The sequence below is a fragment of the Mustela nivalis genome, assembly GCF_964662115.1.
Source record: "Mustela nivalis genome assembly, chromosome: 19".
Taxonomy (NCBI): Eukaryota; Metazoa; Chordata; class Mammalia; order Carnivora; family Mustelidae; genus Mustela; species Mustela nivalis.
In genome coordinates, this window is record NC_139038.1 from 29,755,934 (window position 1) to 29,779,296 (window position 23,363).

The 23,363-nt window shown below is 53.2% G+C and overlaps 1 protein-coding gene across 5 annotated transcripts in view; it reads right to left on the minus strand.

The window, feature by feature from the left end:
- SNX29 (sorting nexin 29) overlaps nt 1–23,363 on the minus strand; it is a 478,644-nt gene that overhangs the window by 9,684 nt on the left and 445,597 nt on the right. The window contains exon 21 of one of the 5 annotated variants that reach the window (XM_082714097.1): nt 16,347–21,562. The exons of the other annotated variants lie outside the window; for them this stretch is intronic. Within the exon in view, the coding sequence (XP_082570223.1) occupies nt 21,439–21,562 (124 nt within the window). The 3' untranslated portion in view covers nt 16,347–21,438. Of the gene's footprint in view, nt 1–16,346; nt 21,563–23,363 lie in introns of those variants that run through there. 5 annotated transcript variants of the gene reach the window in all.

Below are 23,363 nucleotides of genomic sequence, written 5' to 3' on the forward strand. Positions count from 1 at the left end.
TGGAATAAGAGTGCCATGAACACTCTTGAGGTTTACTTTGAGAAAACAGGAGTAAGGACCCGTATTCATGTCTCCCCTAGAGAAAGTGGTGGTAATAGGACCTCCGAGACTCTTAATAAGGCAACCCTCCAAAGCCATCACCCAGATCTGCCCGTCGGTAGAAGCTCCGTGGTTTTAACGTTGAGCGTGCAGAGAATAAAAAGCCTAGAAAATGGTAAGGGTGGTGGTGGTTCAAGACGGTGTGAGGTGAGCAGACAGAAAGCCCCACGCAGGAGCACAGAAGCACCAAGAGACGGGCGTCCCGAAGCAGATCACAGAGGGCCCAGAGTGGGTGAAGGGCTCCTGGGAGCCACCACGAGCGAGAGGACAACTTGACAGACAAGCAGGGGAAGGACACGGGGCACTTCATGGGGGACGATAAACAGGTTAGTGATGCTGCTAGTGTTTGCTGAAGCCTGGGAGGGGCGTCGCGGCTGGAACCACCCAGCTAAACCAGCCGATCGGGACCGGCCTTGGCTCCAAACCCGGCCTCGGAGCGAAGCCCTTCCGCTCTCCGCACGAACACCCCTGCGGCGGTCCTGCCACCCGCCCCCTCCAGCCTCCTCAGTGGGCACTGGGCACACTCCTGCACCGATGCTTCTGTGCTTGCCGGTCCCCAAAGACAGAAAGGCCACCTGGCCTCCTCCCCCTTCTCCTCCTCCCCTTCTGGTCTCAGTGCGGCCTCCCCTGCAGGAGCCCTCGGCGTGTGCTGCTGTGAGGTCAGCCTGGTTCACAGAAGCACAGTGGCGGGGGATGGGGGAGGGTCGCAGACCTGGTGCTCCGTGAAGATGCGCGCAATGAGCGAGCCCACGGGGCGTCCAGCGCAGCCCCAGACCGTTCTCTGAGGCCCCAGAAGTATGCAGGCTGGCCGGAGACGCTGTCGGCCAGCACTGGGACAGTGGTCAGAGGAGGTGGCTGGACAAACAGGGGATGCATTTTAGGAAAACCGAGGGAGCTGTGGGCAAAGGTTCTATAGTATCCTCCGCGAGTCCTGCCTCAGGAGCTCCTCGTCCGGGGGCCGCTTCGGTCCACGCAGGCTTGCCCTCGGGAAGCCTGGCAACAATGTGCCCGCCCCTAGGCTGGGCGACTCCCCCAGTCCACGGCTGACCGGGCATGAGCACGGCTGCCCACCGTCACCCAGGAGGACACGCACGCGGGCGCGTACTTCGGCATAACGGTCAGTGAAGACAACAGGTTACGGAAGACCGGGTAGGACCCTGCCGCCGTGAAGAACAAACCCTCCCGCGAGAGAATGAGCACGTGCGTGGAAAGGCAGAACAGCAGGAGCCGCAGGACCATGCGCTTGTCGCGGATCACACGTCAGTAGCTAGGCCTCCTCCCGTGTCACTCGCTCGGTAGAACACCAGACTCCAGAACACTGCAGGAAGGAGCCCGTCGGCTGCTGTCCGACGTCCCCAAGGCGCAGCCTCCCTGGGTCCCTCTCCGCGGCCCAGTGACCGCTTGGACACCCCAGCTCGCCTGCGGGAAGCCACCAAGGCTGGGTCTGCGTGCGCCCTGCGCAGGGTCCCCCCCGCAGGAATGAGTCTGGGGCCAGCCGCCGCACCTGCTCCAGGCAGGAAGCGCTCTCCTGCGTGGACCAGGGAGTGCAAGTCCGGGAGAGGTTTCGGAGCTGTGAGCCGGGCGTCCGAGGCTCCCCAACCTTCAGCCACCCCATTTTCCACCAAGCCTTAATGACTCCGTGGTGGTTCCGGGGACCGCACGAATGGCGTTGGATGGTCTCCCTTCGTGTGTCTTAAAATACAAAGCTGATCGCAGCACAGGCCCCTACTCCCAGCCTTCCAGGGGCGGCCGCTGCACAGCGAATCAAGTTCACAGCCTGTACGACCTGCGGCCGAGGCCAGGCTCCCCCCACCAGGGAGACTCTGCATGTGGCCCCATCTGTTCCTCACGGGTTCCTGTCGCCGCTGGCAAATTGTCCCCCTAGAGAGACTGTTCCTCACCTACCACGGTCCCTGACTTCTAGGTCCCCTTCCAGGCGTGTGTCTCCCGTGGCAGGAATTCCGTCTTCCCTTCATGGGCTCCCCACGAGACGGCGCGCTCCCCGAGCCGAGGGCAGCTCGGCCAGAGGTCTCACTTCTGTACTCCAAGTGCAATCGCGGACCTTTATGGGGTGCTTGCTGTGTGCCGGGCACGGTCCTCACTGCCTTGCATGTGCTCTGTAATCCACGCCGCAGCCAGGGAGGGAGGGAAGCCCATGCGTACCCCCTTTCCAGGGGAGGAAGCGGAGGCATGGCGAGGTTAACTGGCCCAGGGTTAAGGGTACAGAGGGGACAGGATCCTAGCTGCCTGCGTCCCTGGCTCGCGTCCCCGGCTCCCGCCCCTCGCCACGTACGGTACTCGCCTCATCCTGGAGTTATTTCCCTTGCCATAAAATTCACAAGAACATTCTTACCCCAGGGCTGCTGGGTGGCTCCGTTGATTAAGTGTCTGTCTCCAGCTCAGGGCATGATCCCGGGGTCCTGGGATCGAGTCCCGCATCAGGCTCCCTGCTCAGTGGGGAGTCTGTTCCCTCTGCCTGCTGCTCCCCCTGCTTGTGCTCTCTTTGTCAAATAAAATCTTAAGGAAAAAAAAAAAAAAACTACTCCCACCCGAGCTTGCAAGGCTGAACTAAAGAGAAAGGCGAAACTTGGGGACGGACATGGAGCAGGGCTTTGGCTCTCGCCTGCGGTGCTTTCACGCTGCATGGCAGAGTGGAGCCCTTGCGGAGACGAGCAGCCCGAGTGCAAAGCCAAGAACATTCTGCTCTGCCATCCCTGACTCCCAGCCTTCGAGAGCTGCAGACCTGGGCAAGAGCTCAGGCAGAACGGCAGGGGCTGCAGGGCGTGGTCCAGGCATGGGCTCCCCGAGTCTGCGCACGGCTGGGAGGAAGGATCCCAGGGGCTCAGGCAGGGCGAGTGGCTTCTCCTGCAGGGCCCAGCAGGGATGAGGACCCACTAGGGTTTGCGTGCTACCCCACAGCAGACCCAGAACGCGGGGCCGTGGTTCTGGGGGCCAGAGGGCCAGGCAGCGTTCTGGGGTCGGCTGCTCCGTAGGCAGTCGGCTTACTGGGCTCGGGAGAGCAGGGGCCTGGCAGTGGTCGGGCCCTGCTGTCACGGCAGAGCAGAGACTGAGGCTCAGAAACGACGACAGGGCCCAGGGCACAGAGCAGGACGCAAAGCCGACGATCAGAGTCAGCATCTGATTGTTCTAACATTTTAATCCCAGCGTCGTTAACATGCACCTTAATCTCGGGTGTATGAGACCGTGATCGCTTCTGCCCGTCGCCCGGGGTGCGTCACAGCCCTTCACCCCCATCGCCCGTTTCACCCCGTCCGCAACCCCCACCTGAACCCCCATGTGTTCTTTATAGTTCAGTTGTTTTTTTTCTGTGTCTTTGTTTCTCCTCCACTGGTTTCTTAAACACAGGAGGGAAATCATATGGTGTTTCTCTTTGACGGGCTTGTCTTGCTTAGAAGTACACTCTGTGGGACGCCTGGGTGGCTCAGTTGGTTAAGCAGCTGCCTTCGGCTCAGGTCATGATCCCAGGGTCCTGGGATCGAGTCCCACATCGGGCTCCTTGCTTGGCGGGGAGCCTGCTTCTCCCTCTGCCTCTGCCTGCCTCTTTGTCTGCCTGTGCTCGCTTGTTCTCTCTCCCTCTGTCTCTGACAAATAAATAAATAAAATCTTAAAAAAAATTAAAAAATAATAAAAAAAAAGAAGTACACTCTGTGCGTCCAGAGATGCTGCTGCAAACGGTGAGATTCCACTCTTACAGCTGCGTGATAATGTGTGTGTTTGTGCGTGCGTGCATGTTTGCGTGTGCACATGCACACGTACCTTCTCTTCCTTCTCTGTCCCCTGTGGATGGACACGTGGCCGCTTCCACAACCTGGCTATCGTGACTCGTGCTGCTGTCAACACAGGAGGGCGCGCATCCCTTTCCATGAGTGTTTTCGTATTTCGGGGGTAAACAGCCAGTAGAGCCGCTACTAGGTGACAGGGTAATTCTGTTTTTAACTTTTTGACAAACCTCCATATTCGTGTCCGGGGTGGCTGCAGCAGTCTGCGTTCCCACCAACAGAGCATGACGGCTCCTTTATCTCCACATCCTCACCAATGTGTGTCTTGTGTTGGCGGCTGTAGCCATTCTGATCCGTGTCAGGTGACACCTCATTGTGGTTCTGACTGACATCTCCCTGGTGACGAGTGATGCTGAGCCTTCTGTATGTCACCTTGGAGAAAGGTCTTCTCCTGTCTTCTGCCTGTTTTTAAATTGCTATTCCGTTCTCTCTTTTGGATACCAACCCTTTAGCAGGTCACGGGCAGGCAGGCTCTCCCAGTCAGCAAGTGGTCTTCTAGTTTTGTTGACTGTTTCCTTTGCTGTGCAGAAGCCTTTTATTTTGATAGAGTTCCAATAGTTTATTTTTGGTTCCCTTGCCTCAGGAGACAGATCTAGAAATAAGTTGTTATGGCCGATGTCAAAGCAGCTACTGCCTCTGTTCTCTTCTAGGATTTTTATGGTCTCAGGTCTCACATTTAGCTCTTTAATCCGTTTTGAATTTATTTTTGTGCATGGTGTGAAGAAATGGTCATTTTATACTCCTGCACGTCGCTGTCCAATTTTCCTAACACCATCTGTTGAAGGGACTGTCTTTTTTTTTCCCCCACTGCATGTTTTCTCATTTGCCAAAGATTAATGGACCATATAAGTGTGGGTTTCTTTGTGGGTTTTCTATGCATTGACCTGTGAGTCTACTTTTCATGCCAGTACCATACCGTTTGGATCACCACAGCTTGGTCATATAACTTGAAGGCTGGAATTGTGATAATTCCAGTTTTGTTTTTCTTTTTCAAAATTGTTTCGGCTACTTGGGGTCCTTTGTGGCTCCATCCAAATTTTAGGATTTGTCTGTTCTACTTCTGTGCAAAACGTCGTTGTTACTTTGATAGGGACTATATTAAGTCTGTAGATTGCTTTGGGTTTTAACAATATTTATTCTTCCAATCCATGAGCATGGAATGTCTTTCTCTTTCTTAATGTCCTCTCCCAACTTCTTCCATCAGTGTTTCCTAGTTTTCAGAGTAAGTCTGTCACCTCCTCAGTCAGGTTTAATCCTAGGTAACTTATTCTTTTGGTGATGCTGTAAATGGGATTGTTTTATTTTTCTTTTTGAAAATGAAGCTAATATGCTTCATGATTAGCATGTAGGAAAGCAACAGATTTCTGTCTGTTTTATATCCTGGAACCTTACAGAATTCATGTGTCTGTTCTAGCCATTTTTGGTGGAGTCTTTCAGGTTTTCTATATATAGTATCGTGTCATCTACAAATACAGGACACTTTATTTCTTCCTTACCAATCTGGATGCCTTTCATTTCTTTTGGCTGGCTGATTGCTGTGGCCAGGACGTCACAGGACTATGTTGAATAGAAGTGATGAGTAAACATCCTTGTCTTGCTCCTGACCTCAGGAGGAAAGCTCCCGCTTTTGTCCCGCTGAGTAGGGTGTTAGCTGTGCATTTTTGATACTTGGCCTTCATTTTGATGAGGTGTGTTCCCTCTAGACCTACTGTGTTGAAGGTGTTTTTTTTTTTTTTTTTAATCATGAATGGATGTTGTCCTCTGTCACGTGGTCTTTCCACATCTACTATGACGATCATGTGGCTTTTATCCTTTCTCTTATTGGTGTGACGGATCCTGTGGATGATGATTTGTAAACATTAAACCACCTTTGCATTCTAGGAATGAATCCCACTTGGGATTCTTTTTGGGGGGGGTGGTATTATGGTATCTTTAGGTCTTAATTTTTCTTGAGAAGTTTGGTGGACTTCACCTGTGAAGCTATCTGGTCCTGGTCCTGGACTTTGGTTTTGGTTTGTTGGGGGGTTTTGATTACTGACTCATTTTCACTGATGGTTATTGGTCTGTACCCATTTTCTATTTCTTCCTGCTTCAGGCTGGGTAGATGATATGTTTCTAGGAATTTATGCATTTCATCTAGGTCGCCCAACTTGTTGGCATATAATTTTTTTTTTTAGGGAGAGCGAGCATGAACAGGGGAGGAGGAGGGAGGGAGAGAAAGTGAGGCAGACTCCATGCCAAGCACAGAGCCTGACGTGGGACTTGACCTTATGACCCTGAGAGAACATGACCTGAGCCAAGATTGAGACTTGGATACTTATCCACCTGAGCCACACAGGTGCCCCAAGGCATGTAATTTTTCTTATGCTGACTGTATTTCTGTGGTGTTAATTTCTCCTCTTGCCTTTGTGGTTTTGTTTTGTTTTGTTTTCATGAATCTGGCTGGAGGTTTATCAATTTCATTGGTCCCTTCGAAGAACCAGCTCTTCGGGTTTCATTGATGTGCTCTAATCTTTATTTCCTTCTGCGGGTTTGGGGTTTTCCTTTTCTAGGTCCTATAAGTAAGGTTAGGTTGAGGTTCTTTTTGCTTCTTGAGGTAGCCCTGTATTGCCATGAACTTCCCTCTTAGAGTGACTTTTGCTGTGTCCCAGAGATGTTGGACTGCTGTGTTTCCCTTTTCACTTCTTTCCATGTAATGTTTGATTTTGTCTTTGACTTCTTGATTGACCCATTCATTGCTGGGTAGTGTGTTACTTGTCCTTCCTGTACTTGAGGTCTTTCCAGACTTTTTCCTGGGCAGATTTCTAGTTTCATAGCATTGTGGTCAAAAGGTGCACAGTATGGCTTCAGTCTTTCTGAGTTTGTTTATACTTGTTTTATGGCCTAATATGGGATCTGTTTTGGAGACTCTTCCGTGTGCACTTGAAGAAAATGTGTAGTCTTCTGTTTTAGGAGGGAATGTTTTGACTGTGTCTGTTAAAGCCATCTGGTCCAGTGCGTCATTCAAAGCCATTGTTGCCTTCTTGATATTTTCTGCTTGGCTGATAGGTCTGTGGACATTACTGGAGTGTTAAAGACCCTAATGTTATTGTATTACTCTCCTTAATTAGTTCCTTTATGTTTGTTATTTACTTTTTTACATATTTGGGTGGTCCATGTTGGGCACATAAATATTTATAATTGTTATATCTTCTTGTTGGATTGTCCCTTTAATTACATGGCCTTCTTTGTCTCTTGGGTATGGTCTTTGTTTTGAAGTCTGTTTTGTCCAATGGAAGTACCGGGACCCCAGCTTTCTTTTGACATCCGCCTGCATGAGAGAGGTTCCTCCACGTCCCCTCACGTTCGGTCTGCAGGTGTCTGTAGGTCTGCTGGGAGTCTCCTATAGACCCAGCATATAGATGGTCTATTTATTTTTTTTAATCCATTCTGTGTTTTGATCGGGATGCTGAATCCATTTACATTCAAAGTAATTATTGATAGTATACGTGTTTATTGCCATTTTGTTACTTGTTTTGTGGTTTTACAGTTTTTCTCTGATCCTTCTTTTGCTCTTTTTTGGCTTACCGGCTTTCTTCAGTGATATACTGGGATTCCTTTCTTCTTATTCTTTGTCCCTTACTGGTGTGTGATTTCCAGTTAGCATGAGGCTTATCTCTACGTCTTCTGAATATATTATGTTGATGGTTGCTTAAGTCTGAATCCATTCTTTATTCCTCTCCCACCACGTTTTAGGTGTGTTGTGTCCTATTTTACATCCTTTTATTGTGTGAGTCCCCGAACGGAGTTTTACAGATATACTTATTTTTACTGGGGTTGTGTTTCTGACTGTTTGTACTTATGGTCTTGCCTTTCCACGCAGAGAGCCCCCTCGAACACTTCTTGTATGGTTAGCTTAGTGGTTAGGAAATCCTTTAGCTTTGGTCTGAGACGCTCCTTCCTCCTTTTATTTTGAATGGTATAGTCTTGCTGGATAGAACATTCTTGGCTGCATACTTTCTTCCTTTCAGTACTTTGAATATATTGTGCCACTGTCTTCCGGGCCTGCAGACTTTCTGCTAAAAAATCTGGTGATAGCCCGAGGGGGTTTCCTCTGGCGTGTAACTGTCTCTTGTCTTGTTGCTTTTAAAAATCTCTAAAAACAAAAACAAAAAACACCAATTATCACTACTTTTCCCCTTTTCCCCATTTTAATTACTGTAGGCCCTGGTACGGACCTCCTGCGGCTGGTCTCGCTGGAGGATCTCTGAGCCTTCTGGATCTGGGTATTGGTTTCCTTCTCCGGATTTGGAAAGTCTTCAGCTCTCTTTTCTTCTTCTGGGATCACTATAATACAAATGTTATTCCATTTGATGAAGTCACAGAGTCCCGTAAGTCTATTCTCATTTTGCACACTTTTTTTTTTGCTCTCACCTCAGCTTGATGACTTTCCCTTCCTCTGTCCTCCAGGTCATTAAATCACTCTGCTAGCCCGCTGTTCATTCCATCTAGTGTATTTTTAATTTCGTGTTATTGTGTTATCCGTGACTGGTTCTTTTTCATCTCCTTGTTAAGCTGTCTTCCGCTGTTTCTGCAAGTCTGGTGAGTTCGTTTATGATCATTAGATTCTCCACGGACACATTATACTTGTATCCATTTTGCCTAGGTCTCCGGGCACAGAAAAAGACACCTGTTCTTTGCTTGAGGACATTTCTTCTCGTTTTGCTTACCTCGGTTTCTGTGTGCTAGGGAAGTCCGCTCCATCTCCCACTCCTGACAGTAATGGCCTCACGAAGAGGTCCTGTCGTGCCCTGCAGGGCGGTGTCCCCTGATCCCCAGAACCCGGCGTTTCAGGCACTGTGTCCTGCGCGTGCTCCCTCTACCCTGCTGCTTGTCCTTCCGTCACCCGTGGAGCGTCTCTTCGCCTGCTGTGGGCGATGCTGGGTCCCCGGGTGGGGCGTGTAGTTTCAACTACATGTGCCTTTGGCTTCCGCAGGGACTGGCCACCATGGCCGCCAGGAAAAGGCCCCGGCAAGACATGTGGGTGGGGAGGTTGTCAGCAAGGTCTGCTCTGGTCTTCTGGGGGAGGGGACCCCCAGCGTGGGGACTGAAGCAAGTGTGACTGTGGTGCTAGGGGCAGGACTTGGTGTAAGCAAGGTGGTAGTACCTGTTGGCATTGCACTGGTTCCAGCAGGTGACCCGGAGCTAATGCTGGGGGGTGGGGGAGCTCCTCTTTCCTCAAGGAGGCTCCCTGGGACAGGCTCTGAGGCGAGGAAGTCACTCTCCCTGCAGTGCCTCGCAGGCAGTTTGCAAACTGCTGCTTGTATGCTGAATCTCCATGGGCGTGGGTCCTGCTGTCTCCGTAAGGGTGGGGACTCGGGACTACCTCCCCAGTGGAGCTGAGCCTGCTGGTTTTAGAATGCCCGGCTTTAAGTCCCTCTGGTGTTAAGAAGGCAGGAGATTTGGCCCCTCCCACTTTGGAAGCCAAATGTTTCGGGAATCTGTCTTGTCTGGTGTGAGTTCTCACCCTTCCCTGCTGCTGTAGCCACTAACTCCCCTCCCCACCGCGTCTCTGCCCTTCCTACCCTCTTCATGCGCCCTCTTCTCTGCCTGTGCCTGTGAAATTTGTTCTGCCGGTCTCCGGTTGCTTTCTGGATTACTCATGCTGATGCGAGAGCTGTCTGGTTCTATCCTTGGGACAGGGTGAGCTGAGGGGTCTCCCTTACTTCCTCTTCCCAGCCCCTCCAATACCTTTTCAAAGCTGGGGTTCTCTGCCCTGGGTATCCTTTAAACTCCCCAATGGGACTTAAAAAGCAGCAACCCTACTGCACCGGGTAGGGGTTGGCCTCTGTACTTCTCAGACTCACGCCAGGCGATCCAGTGTGCAAGCCCGGGCTGAGGGCCAAAGAATTTAAAGCAACTGTATCACTTGCGGGCAATTCTGCAAATTTGAAGACCAGTTAAAAGGAGACCTCTTCCATTAATCTCTGCGCTCGGAGGCGGGCATTCTGGTGGACTGGCCAAGTGGCTGGACATTTGATTGTATCAGACCTTCTGGAGAAACAATTTTATCTGATGTTTTAGAGCGGGGAGAGGAGAGAGAAAATCTAATTCCACAGCCACTGCGGAGCTTAACGTGGGTCTCAACCTCACGGACGTGAGATCATGACCTGAGCCGCATTCAAGTGTGAGACACTAACAGACCAAGCCACCCGTGTGCCCCTAGGGAAATAGTTTTAAACCCTCCTTGGAGGAGGGCAGATCTGAGCACAGGCTGTGAAGGTTGGCAGCTGTGGGATCTGCATGGATGATAGTGAAGATTTTCTAGTATTTTCCTGGCAGATGTGTGTCCTGGTTTCACCATTCCAGACCAGGTCGGGCCTCATCCAAGACAGACGGCGACTATCAGAATATTTAAAAGTGCTGCTCCCCTCACTAGGACAGCATCTTCCTTATAAGCATGGCTCACTCAGCTCAAGATGAAGACAAGCTTAATCATTTTCCACGGCGCCCCAAACCTCTCTACCTCTAGGGTTCAACAGAAAACTTATTTCCCTTTCAATATCACAAGCTATCACAGGCAATTTGCAGTTTCTCGTGCGGCTTTCCCCCAAGCAATTCTTACAACGCTAACATTCAAATGAGAAGGGTCTCGTGCATAGAAAGACCGTAGTTCCATCTTCCTGCGGAAGTTAAATAAGGCCCAAGACACTCCCTTCTCCGTCTTCCTTTCTCTCCACTCTTCAGCATCAATATACTTTGTGAACTAAATTATTTTCTTCAATAGAAAACATAAAGTGGTGCAAGATAAAAAAGCGGGGAGAGAAAAATGTACGCAGTGAGTCTGCCCATCCCCACTCTCCAGGCAACCGGGATGATTTTCCGACGTATCTTTCTAGGCCTCTCCATTGCACACAGAGCATTCCCACGAACACGGGCGTGCGCGCGTGCACATCCGTATAGTTTGCTTCCTCTAAAAGTGGAAACTTACGCACGGTGCCGCATCTTGCTTTTTCCTCGTACAGATGGACCGTGGAGAGTTTTCCACACCCCCCAGGCAGGTCAGCGCCCCTGTTCTAGTCCAGGGACCAGACTCCTGAAGGGGCCAAGGGCACACATGTGGCCAAGGGCACACATGCGGGGGCCAAGGGCACACATGCGGCTCAGCCCTCACAGCATGCAGACAACACAGACCACATGAAGAAGTGCGTGGAGCTGTGTTCCAGCATGATTCACAGAAACAGGCAGTGGGTGGGATCTGGCCCGTGGACCCCAGGGTGCTGGCCTCTGTTGTATCTGCCCAGGGCTGCGTGATACCCAGACAGCACAGCCCGTGGGCCCAACGCCTGTAGAGGGAGCAGACCAGGGCTCGCTGCTGCAGGAGTCGCTGACGGCGCACAGAAATCCTCCTCCTGCTTATCCCCGAACCCGTCGTAAGCCAAATACTGGGACACATGCTCGCAGGTGACTCTCCTGCCCCCTCCAGCCACCACCCCCCAAAACAGCATCCAGGATACTAAATGCCATGCCCTGGGACACATCAAGGAAGTTCAAGCAGCACACAGCGCTCACCACAACACATGCCCCAGGCTCCCCTTCCCTCCCCGCAGCAACCCTCAGTTTGTTTCTTGAGATTAAGAGCCTCTTAGGGTTTGTCTCCCTCTCCAGTTTTGTCTCATTTTTTCCTTTCTTCCCCTCTGATCCTCTGCCTTGGTTCTTAAATTCTACCTATCAGTGAGACCATATGGTAACTGTCTTTCTGATTGACTTATTTCCCTTGGTTTCCTTTTAGAGATGTGGGTGGGGGTCAAGAACTCTGTAGCTGCAGAAGGGAGCGGGTGGCAGAGGCACAGGCCTTAGGGCTGGGGTCCAGGAGCAAAGAGCTAAGCCCTGCTCCCGTCCCTTATGGCTGTGTGGGGTCTAGAAGACACCAACACGAAGCAGCGTGCGGGGGCCTGGCACATAGACATTCGAATGGCAAATACGATGATGCAGATCGTTAAGTGATGGTTTCTTGGGGACAGAACAGATGGAAAATCCTGGGGTAGAAATTTGACCTTGTTTTGAACATAAAGCCAAATGCTGTAATTAATACCCAACTCCAAGTGAGGCTGTAAGTTCTAGGACTTTCCATGATCGCTCGCCCCTCTGGGCCCGTCTCTCCTTCCCCTATCCTCTCTCTGCTCCATGTTGGGACAGCTGCCCAGGGGCCCTTACGTGGTCCACTTCCCTCCTTCAGGGATGTCTGTCCTGTCCCCCTGCCTACAGTTAGAAGCACCTGTTCAATTTTCTGCCATCCCCGACCCCCGGTCAAAGCAAACCGCCAGGAGAGTAGGGCGGCCCCTGTCCTACTGCCTGGGGAGCCTCCTGAAGGCACACAGGTCAGAGGTTAGACGAATGGCACGCACCTGTCCCCATCCCCTAGGAGCCGGACCGTGACAATGTGGGCCAGAAGTGCCTCACCCGCCCCAGAGACGCAGAGTGATGAGGAACCAGGCCCAAGGCCGTAGGGGAAGACGACAAGGGACAGGAGTGTCACAGGAGTAAGACCACTGCTGGAGACAAATCTCGGCCCTGGACAGGCGACCCCCCCTCCCTCCCCCCAGTCTTCAGGCACTTCTTCAGTTCACTCGTGGGAGAGAAGCAAATTTGAGCCGAGGCCCTGCAGTGCGGCTGGTACCCGGCCTTGTCCTCGGGTCTGGGTCAGCTCCTTTGCTCCCCACTCAGTCTTCCCTGTTCAGACCATTCCTCTGGCAGCACCAAGGTCACAGAGCTAGCCAAACACGGCTCCAGGACGAGCAGCCACCACCCTGGGTCCAGATCCCAGACCCAACACCTGCTGAGGGACCCCAGTGCAAGCCACCCCTGCAACCAGGGCTTCCGGTTCCTCATTTCACAGATGGGGATTAGAAAGCCTCATGACCTCCATGAGAGCAAGCAGAGCAGCTGGCCCCGTGAGCAGCCAGGACAGGTGCATGCTAGCGTCACTGTCCCGTCCAGCAGCAGCCCCCAGCCCCACTTCTGCACGCTCGGTGCAGGAACCCCGACCCCAGTGGACGTTCTAGGTCAGGCGTGAAAGGAGTGGATTTCTCTGTGCCCCGGTGTCCCTGCCCGCACCGCCCCCCCCCCAACCCCACAGAGCAGGCAGAACACGGTACAACCACGATGCTGCTTTGAGCCCTGATGCAACATGACAGGCCTCCCCGCCGCTGAGGCGGCCCTTGGGAAGGGCAGCAGCAGCTAAAACGGGCAGGCCTAGACTCTGCAGGCACGAGGTCGGCTTGGGAATCTCGGCAGGTCATTTCCTCTCTGGGTCCACAACCTGCTCCCCTGTCCAACAGAAACAACAGTAGCTGCCTCCCCGGGTTGGGGACCAGAGCCGTCCTATCACGTGGTTCCCCTGGTTTCACGGATCAGGGTGGAGGGCCCTTGCTAACTGGCAGCCAGGGGGACCACGATCGCTGCTGGAATGACTTGGAGAGAACCACACCTGCGGTCCGTCTTCAGCCCCAACCCCGCTCCCACAGAAGAGGTGGCCCGAGCCTGGGCTCCAAGAGCGTGCAGGCTGCTGTCCCCTCTGGGCTGAGCAGACAGGGGGGGCACGGCAGTGGCGGCAGCAGGGAAGGTGCAGCCAGGCCTGGCCCATGTCTCCCGCAGCAGGCCCCCGAGGGAGAAGCGTTCTGCGCGCTTGGTCCACATGGCTGAGGGGAAGCCGCCTCCTCCAGGGAGTCCGCCAGACTGGTGCACCAGCCCACACATAGCCCTTTCCTCTCACCCACCACAAGCCCCTGCCCCTGGTGGGGCTCTGGGGAGGGTCCCGGAGCTCCCAAGCACAGCACACCCATTTTGGAGGTGAGCAACTGAGGCTCAGGGTGGGCACATGGGGCTCTGTCTCCCTCCTGCAAAGGCCAGCCTTCCCTTTAGCCTGGAGCCGTCTTTCCTGCAGCTGCCTGGTCTCAGCCAAGCCCAGAGCTCTCTGCCTGACATCAGGGGGCCTAGGGGAGCACAACACCTGTGGCAGAAGGTGCCTGGGGTTTGGCTGGGGGAAGGATGTTTCATGGGGTCATGCGGCCCCCGAGAGCCGGTGCTGGTGGCACCACCTCGCCTTACTGACACCACTGCCACCCTTCCAGAACCAAGGGTACCGATCTGACAAGGACAGGAGGACTCCAGGCTGAGGCCGACCAAGCTCCTTGCAGAGGTGACCCAAGACGAGGCAGCCGCGTGGCAGGAGCTGTGTGTGGCCCTCGTGCTACGCTTCCAACACTCCAGGAGGCATCTGCTGGAGGCTGCCACCTCCTGCAGAGGGTCAGAGATGGCCCCTGCATGGGTCCTGGGCAGCAAGAGCTGTGGGCCATGGTCAGAGAGGACCGAGGAAGTGAGGAAGGTTCCCAGAGCCCCGAGCAGGCGGTCAGCATCCTGTTCCAGGAGAGGCTCTCAGAGGGTGAGCACGTACCCTGGGGCTCCACAACGCCGGAAAGGGCCACCTACTCGCAGACAGTCCCTTCCACACGTCGCCGCCTTGTGGACGGACTTCAGAGGCTGTTTCCTGGCCCAAGTGCCTCCCTCCTGCCTGGCACACACCCTCCCAGGGCTTCGACCCGGGAGGCATCTCGGATCTCCTGACTCCCTCCTCCGCTCCCTCTGCTGCTCCTTCTCGGGGACCAACTTCTACAAGGAGGGTAGATGAGCCTCTGTGCCCTTCTCTGTCCTCACGCCCCAGGCACCTGGCCCAGGCTCCCGGCCTTAAGAGCAGCCAACACGTGGGGACTGGGACTGGCCCAGCCCAGCCCTCCAGCCCCAAGGCCAGGCTCTTCGGCTCCGGGCCCCTCCCGCTTTCTGCCGGGATGTGTGACCAGCAGCTCCGCGGCCGCATATCCAAGGCCACCGCTGGCTTCCCCCACTGCCCTGGGCCGTGCCCCCTGTATAAATGGTAACCGTCTCATTCCTGTTCCTCACCCCGACCCCCAGGGCACCATCCCGACTCATCCCTGTCCACGCCCACGTGGATTCTGCCGCGCACCCTGCCCGCGTGACACCCAGGTGCATCTGGAATCAGACCCGACCCGCACCGACCCGGCCCGCTCTCCTCCTCCTCAGACCGCACCGTCCTCCACCCGCCCCCCTGCTTCCTTCCCAGGCCCTGACCCTCCAACACAGCTCTTCCCTCTGATGGTGGCAGCCGCAGTCTTCCCTTGGCTACAGTGCCCTCTGGGACAGGGCCATTCTCCCTGCCGCCCCTACTGACTTCCCCTCCCCTCCTCTGCTCTGCCCTGCCCCCCCCCCCCCGCTGCCTCGGCTCTACTGGCTTCCTGCTCTTTCTCCAGTGGGCTGAGCCAGCTCTGCCTCCGGACCTTTGCACTTGCTGCTTCTACTCTCCGACACATCCCTCGGGTCTCCACACACTGTGCCACCCTATCCCGGTGGTGTTTCCCAGGCATCAACCACCGCTGCCTGGGCCCTCCCCCGACACCCCCCCAGAGGGTATCATTTGCTCTTTCATTTTTCTCCACAGCAACCACCGTCTGCCATGCACACATTTACTTGCTCGTTTAATGTCTGTCTCCTCCAGCAGAACGTCCAGAAGGCACAGACTCTATTCACCGCTGAATAAATGCAACCACCATCCGAGATGATGCCCAGCACGTAGTAGGTGCACAGCACGTGCCTGCTGCGGGTGGGCGGAGGGACTGAGGACTGTCCCTCCGTCCCGCCCCGGGTGACGCCGGTGCCTGATCACACTTTTTCGTGTTTAGACTCATTTTAATCTCTTTATTTTTATGTATTTTGAAAGCAATCCTAATCAGTTATATTTAAAATTTCCTTTAAAAAATGTACATGCGTAGAAGGTAGGTGCATAAATGTCTCTAATTTCCTCATTGTGTTTTTAGTTTTCCAGTCACAACAGCTTTAATTGCAGTGGTTCTGTGTGGAGGAAGAAATAAAGACTCTCTGTTCTAGCTGTTTATAACGATCAGTCTGTACTGTGTTATGCTGCTTGGGCTGAACGAAGCGTGGAGGGGCACAGCGTTTGTCCGCTGTAGTGCTGAGCACCTACTCTGTGCCCAGCGGCTCCGTATTCCCTGCGGCCTTCCCCACTGCCACGCTGTGGGCCTGGGGCATGAGCTCCTTCCTCTGCCAGAAGAACTAGCAGGCGCAGAGCAGAGAACATCTCATCCCTGAGCTAGGAGACAGACGGGGAACCCGAACCCAGAGATTGCCTGCTCCCCACAGTGCACACTGAGTGGATATCCCCACCAAAGCGGAGGTCCTGCCCTTAGTTGGCCAGACTCCTCCAAACACCTGGGATGCTCAGGCTCCCCGAGACTCCTCCCTTTCGCAGACCTCCCACCTCTGCTTCCAGGCAACCCGAGTCTGGAGAGCCGAACCTGAGGAGCCCCGTATCCTGCTGAGACAGCAGGAAGCGGGAGGGGACAGCCCGGTGGAGTGGCCAAGGACCTGCCTGGCTCAGCGGACAGCGGGCTCCCTGCCAGCTGCAGGCCACACAGAGCGGGGGCCCCATGTCCAGTGAGGACACCTGCCACAGAGCCCTGTGTGCCGACTGGAGAAAAGAGCTTACCCTTCTCTGGGCGCGGGGCTCATGGCTTGCTCTCTGTGATGCTGGCTGTCCCAGGGGACCAGCCCACAAGACCCCCTCCCCCGTGGTGTCAGCGAGAGGCAGACAGAGCCCTTCACTCACGGCGGCTCTTATCCCCCAACCAAGCCTCCAGGCTGAGCTGCAAGTTCCCTAGGGCCACGGGCTGCTGGTTTTGTTTTTCCAGAGACGGTGCCTGCAAGGTGAGAGGTGGCGCAAGTGTTTTTTTTTTAAATGAAGGAATGAACCTCAAAAGCAGGGAACCACAAGTCTCATTTTCACTCTGGCACCCTTGGCACGGCTGTACTAATACACAAGAGAAAAAGACTTTAAATCAAAAAAAGTTACAACAGACAAAGAAGAATGTTATATATTAAGGAAAGGTTGAATACAGCAGAAAGATCGGACAATTATAAGCATTCACCTGCCACTAACTGTCCATCAAAATGTACGATGCAAACACGGACAGAACTGAAAGGAGGAACGGTTCTGGGATGACAGCTGAAGTCTGAGCTACCTGATCCCAATACCGCCCAGAACCAGCAGACAGAGGTACGGGAATCGAGGACCTAACAAACCAGACACGCACAGAACACTCCACCCAACGACAGTGTGCGCGTGACTGTCACGTGCCCAGGGGACACCTTCCAGGATAGGCCATGTGTCAGGCCACAAAACAGGTCTCAACAGATTTAAAAAAAAGTATCTTCTCTGACTGCAACAGGATGAAGCTAGAAATCATTATCAGAAGGAAAGCTGGGAAATTCACCTCTTTGTGGAAATTAACATCACTCTTCAACAACCAACAGATCAAAGAAGAAATCGCAGGGGAAATTAGGAAATACTTCAAGCCGAACGAAAATGAACACACGCCAGATGAAAACCAATGGGATCCAGTGAAACCAGTGCTAAGGGGGACATTTCTAGCTGTAAATGCTTACCTGAAGAAAAATCTAAAGTCAACGACCTAACTTTATACCGGAAGGAGCTACAAAAAGAACAAACTGAACCCAAAGCGAGCGGGGGGAAGGACATGAGAGAGGAGAGAGAAAACAGAACAGAAAAGCAGGAGAGCGAATGAATGGAACCAGAAACCGGCTCTCTGAAAAGCTGAGCAGACGGATGAACCTTTGGCTTGATGGTCTAAGGAATGCAAGACTCAAATTATTAAAATCAGAAGTGAAAATGGGGATGTTATTACAGAATCTACAGAAATGAGACAGGATCACGAGGATGTGATGAACGAGAGGACACTGTAAGTTGGGTGACCTTCATGAGAAGGACCAGTGCTTACAAACCCCAAACCTACCAAGACTGAATCCAAGACACAGAAAATCTCAGGAGGCTTGTAACTAGTAAGGGGCCTGAATCTGGGATCAAAAGTCTTCGGACAGAAGAAAGGCCTGGACCCGATGGCCTCACTGGTGAATCCTGCCAAACATTTACAGAAGTCATGACCATCCTTCTCAAACTTTTCCCAAAAATCCGAGGAGGGAATACTTCCTGACTCCTTCTATGAGGCCAACATTGCCCTGATACCAGGCCAAAGACACTACAAGAAAACTATAAACCCCAAATCCCTGATGGACACAGGTGTCAAATCCCCCAGCAAAATTCTGGAAAACCAAATTCAAGAGCGGATTAAAAGGATCATACACGGTGACCAAGTGGGATTTACTCCTGGACTGCAAGCATGGTTCAACATGTAAAAGTTACTCAGGGTCATGTTGCCAGAGTGAAAGGGGGGCGGCGGGGACAGATCCTCTCAAGAGATGCAGGAAAAGGACTCAACCAAATTCAACACTTTTACCATAAAAACACCCTCGCACCCCTGGCTTCTGGAGCATGACCCTGGGCCTGGCCACGAGGCAGGCACCTTGCAGCATGTGTCCCTCTTAATCCTCCTGGCAACCCCAAAAGGGGGGAACGACATTGTACCCATTTGATAGAGGAGGTAACTGAGACCCAGAGTAAGGTCCCCAGGTTCACACCCCTGCTAAGCAACAGAACCAGGACTTGGACCATGCCTGGACCCACACCCACCAGGTAGACCACGGTAATCACAGAAGCGGCCACTGAGCCGGGAGGGAGTGTGTATCACGTTCCCCACGGGCCAGGCACTGGTCTCAGGGCAATCCTCACTGCCACCCAACAAGGCGTTTGCTACCGTAAACTGCACGTGACAGACCAGGAATCCGAGTCTGGAAGAGATGAAGTAATTTGTTCAAGGTCTGATGGCTAGTAAGGGTTCCCAGGCCCGTGGTCACGGACCGATACTGTCTGCCAAGGTGGGAACCAACCTTCGTCTTAACCTCCAGTCTGAATCACAAAGCTGTCCTTCCCCACACTGACGGCACAGGAGGACGTGGTCGCGACCTGCGTAGTGCAGAGGTTGTTGGCAAGCTTTCTCCGTTAAGAGCCACACGGTTAATATTTTAGGTTTTAAGGGTCATATAGGCTCAGCAGCTTACAAACTCTGCTGTCGCAAAGTGAAAGCGGATACAGAGTGTAACGGATGGGTATGGCTGTGTTCCAATTAAACTTTATTTAAATAAGGAGCAAGCCAGGTCTGCTGCCCAGGCTGTAATCTGTGGATTTCCTACTTTAGACAATAATGGGGCCACTTTTGAACCGTCCAGTCTCTTTTATTTGGAGGCTACAAGCTGGGAAAGGGCCAGTCTGGGCTCAGAGAACAGAAGGAAGCAGCCTGATCTTTGCTTTATGTATGGACTCTAGAGGAAAGGGGCTCCTCAGTCTGTTTCAAACGAGCTTCTCCAAAAATCCCCTGCTGGCAAAGGCCCTCGTCACCTGCTCCAACTGGGAACTGAGCACTGCTCTCTCAAAACAGTCTCCAGGAGGGCAAGGTCTCGCTCAAGGTCGTAGATGAGTCCATGAGCCCCGGCAGGGAAGGTCCCCGTGGGAAGAAGCCAGCCAGGGCGGGGTGGGAAGGGGACGGTGTGTACAGTGGGCTGACCCCCCGCATGCAGGGGGAGTCCCCTCCTTAGGAGGCTACAGGTCGTCCATGTTTAAAGGGATCCGCGCGGCAAGCCAGTTACTCAGTGGAACTCCATGAAGCCACCTGAAAGCAGGGGACACCTCCTTGTCATCTCCCCCTTCTTCTGCTGCTGCTCATTTTTATTTCTCTGAAGGCTACGGAGCATCTGCACTTAGGAACTCTTGCGGGGAGTGGGGGAGAGTGCGCCTGGGCCCCGGAGTCTCTGAGCTGGCTACTGAAACCCACTTTGGATGCTTTCTAGCTGTGTGAGCTTGGGCAAGCAGCTCACCTCCTCTGAGCTTCTGTCTCATCTGTAAATAATACCCACAGAAGTGGGCAGTGGGGATATCTAACAGCTGTTGACTGATGGGCCAGGGACCGTCTGGACATGTCAGCACCAGGATTATTCCCTGAAGAACCATCTGTTGTGACCTTCCCCACGGTCTGGATTTCTGAGCCTGACGGACACCCCTTGCTACAGCTAATCCTTGGGACTCGTGCAGCTCTGAAATTCTTCACAAGGAATGCAGATGGGTTCCTTGCCGCCCTTCCCTCTGAAGCTGTGGGCATCCCACCAAGGAGGACCTGCTGCATTCCCCGGCGTGAGGCCCTGGCCTGGAGAAGAGCTGGAGCTCTGGAATCTGGGCTCTGCCACTCCTCAGCTGTGTGACCCAGAGTGAGTCAATGCACCTCTCTGGGCTTGGTTTTCTGGGCACCATTGGAAGGCTGGTGAGTGAAGATCATTATAGACAGGGCTCTCTTAAGAGCTGTGGGGACAAATCAATGGGCTCTCTCATGAGCCACCGACCCCGGGATCTGACACAGAATGAGGAATGGCAACGGACGAAACAGAGCCCGCGGAATGACGGAATCCCTTAATGGAATATCCCAGGACTGAGTTCTGTGCCACAGAACTCCCCACATAAAAAGTCCATCGAGGACCCTGAGAGGAACTCAGCCTCTTCAAACAAGATGAGGCACAGCCTCCACGGTGACCACTCTCCCAGTCTTTACAGTGACTTCAGCTCATAAATGCTTCTTTTCAGCTTAACCGCGCTTGTGTGAGTTTCTGAGATTCTGCAAACCACCGTCCCTGGTGACCATCAGTGACTCTGATGGGTAGCACTCTGCGTGCCTCTCAGGGGCCCTGATGGCTTACTAGGTGCCTTTGCCCCAAAGTTTGCCATCTAGCTAATAACTTATTTTCTAGAAGAGCGGGAAAAGGAGAGTGCTTTCAAGTGTGGACTTTCACCAGGGAAACCTGGGACCACGACCTTTCTGGGCTCAAAGGCTGTCCCTGCAACACCATGCCTTCCAACAGCGGGAGTGCAGGGCTCAGCCCGAGTTCCACCACCAGCTGTTGGACCCACCAGCTCTGCCACCTTGGGCAAGTCCTCCCCTCCGTCTGGGCCCCAAGTTCTCCAGGAAGTGGGAGCACAGACACGTCCCCCCCTCTCTCAGAGCTGCCGACTCAGTGGGCTCCGTGTCTAAATGCTAGTGGAAAGGCCTGATACACAGAAGGAGCCCAGGTGCCATGGGCCATGGGTGAATCTAAAACAGTGGCTTAGGTTAGGGAAACATCTGGAAGGGGACAGTACTGCAGGACTGAAGTGAACTGGGGATCAGGTCTAGCTCTGCTTTACTGATTTGAGAGAAAAATTAAAGGAAAAGAAAACCAAAGTGGAATTGCAAACTTTTTTCAGATAAGCGAAGTCTCCTGAAATGGGTCAGAAAACATCCCATCAGGGGTCATCCCTGTCGGGGAATCCACGGAAAATAGCTGTGGTTCGGGACAGTAAGCATTCACCGGGCATTCACCTGGCATTCACCGGGCAGCCAACATTTCCCAGCGCTGGGCCTGACGCAGGGACCAAAGGGGAGGAGGTAGGTTCCTGGCCCCTGGACAGTCCCATTCGGGGGAGCGGGAAACACACATCCACATGTCAGTCAGCACAGGGCCCTGGCTTCCGTCACGGAGGGACGCGTGGAGGGTGATGGGAATCCAGACAGGACGCACGTCCCCATCTGAGGCCAGTGGTAATGGGCCGGCAGGAGCCAAAGGAGACGCCGTGAGTCCAGAGACACAGCCAAGGTCTGCACACAGGAGGGGGTTAAAAACAAAGACTTTGGGGTCATGGCCCGTCCCCACACCTCCAATCACATGATCTTGGTCTGAAAACTGGGCACCATCACTCACTAAGGATGGATCCCTGGCCAAGTTCATCAGCCTCTCTGAGCCTCAGTCTCATCATCTATAAACGTGCCTCAACACGGCAATTACTCTCATAGGGAGAATTATAGAAATTAGTGAGCTAATTCTGGCAGACAGTGCTCAAGAAATGCCGACAGCGTAACGACTGGTGATATCCCGATACCATTCCTGAGCGTTCACTCCCCACCTAACCCCTGTTCCCATAGCACATCCCTTCTTTGCACGCACAGCCAGCCAGCAACGCTTGCTGCAGGAGACACGGAACAAGGGATCCCAGGTCCGGGTAAGATGGCACCAGTGCCACCGCCACACGAGGCGAGGCACCATGTGGAGGATGCATGGGGCAGCTGCTAAGGGGCTCTGGACAGGAAATTACTGGGAAGTTGGGGAAGAAAATCAGAATTAAGTTTACTGCCCTTCCCTCTAGGACCCTCCCAGAGTCAGACAGACTGACAGCCAGAATGGGCGGGATAGGACAGGGCTCCAGGTAAGCCCTCTGCTTCCTCCCCACCTTCAGCGGTGGGGAAGGGGAGCGGGTCTCTCGTGCCTCAGTCTGCAGCCATCCTCACGCACCCAGAACTCCAAGAAAGGGTGTGGTAAGAGAAGAGTCACCCCAAACATGTCCGTGGGCTGATCCCTGTTACTCACAGGACAAGAAGGACTTTGCAGATGGCAAATTTCCAGATTCGAGATGAGGAGATGATCCCAGATTTTCTGGAGAAGCCCACAGTGGTCACAAGGGCCTTTGTAAGAGGGAGGCAGGAGGGCACAGTCACCGAGCAAACGACAGAAGTGGTGCACGGAGGGGTCCCAAAGCGACAGATCTAGAAGCTGGAAGGGGCGAGGAAGCAGATCCTGCCCAGCAGCCCCGGGGAGAAGCCAGCCCTGCAGGTACCTTGACTTTAGTGTCCCAAGACTGATCCCAGACTTCTGACCTCCAGGACCGCAAGAGGACAAATTTGTGGGTCTGTGGTCACTAGTTTCAGCAGACACGGATCCTCACACAGGGGAGAATCTTCCTCTAGTGTAAGAAGCGCCATGATCCCAAGACAGTGGGGTGAATGCCCGGTGCTTTTTCCTCTGTGTCCCCTCCCCTTGGCTCTGGACACAGAGTCTGTTAGCCTTGACCACACCCTCACCCCTTATAGGAAAGTTAACTCAAAATGGATCACAGATTTAAGTGTAAAATGATACAACTTTTAGAAGGAAACCAGAAAGAATCTTCATGACCCTGGTTTAGGCAAAGAGTTCTTAGAACACCAAGAGCATAATGGAAAAAACCAAGAAACTGGATTTCATCAAAATTAAAAAGATTTGTTACACACAAGAAAGGTTAAGAAATACGAAAAGAGGGGTGCCTGGTGGCTCAGTGAGTTAAGCCTCTGCCTTCGGCTCAGGTCATGATCTCAGGGTCCTGGGATCAAGCCCCGCATCAGGCTCTCTGCTCAGCGGGGAACCTGCTTCCTCCTCTCTCTCTGCCTGCCTCTCTGCCCACTTGTGATCTTTCTCTGTCAAATAAATAAATAAAAATTTTAAAAAAAGAAATACGAAAGACAAGCTACAGACTGGGAGGAATTACATAGAAATGACCCATCTAACAAAGGGTTACACACAGAATATATTAAGAACCGTCAAAACTCAACAGAAAAAAAAAAAAATCCCGATTTTTAAAAATGGACCCAA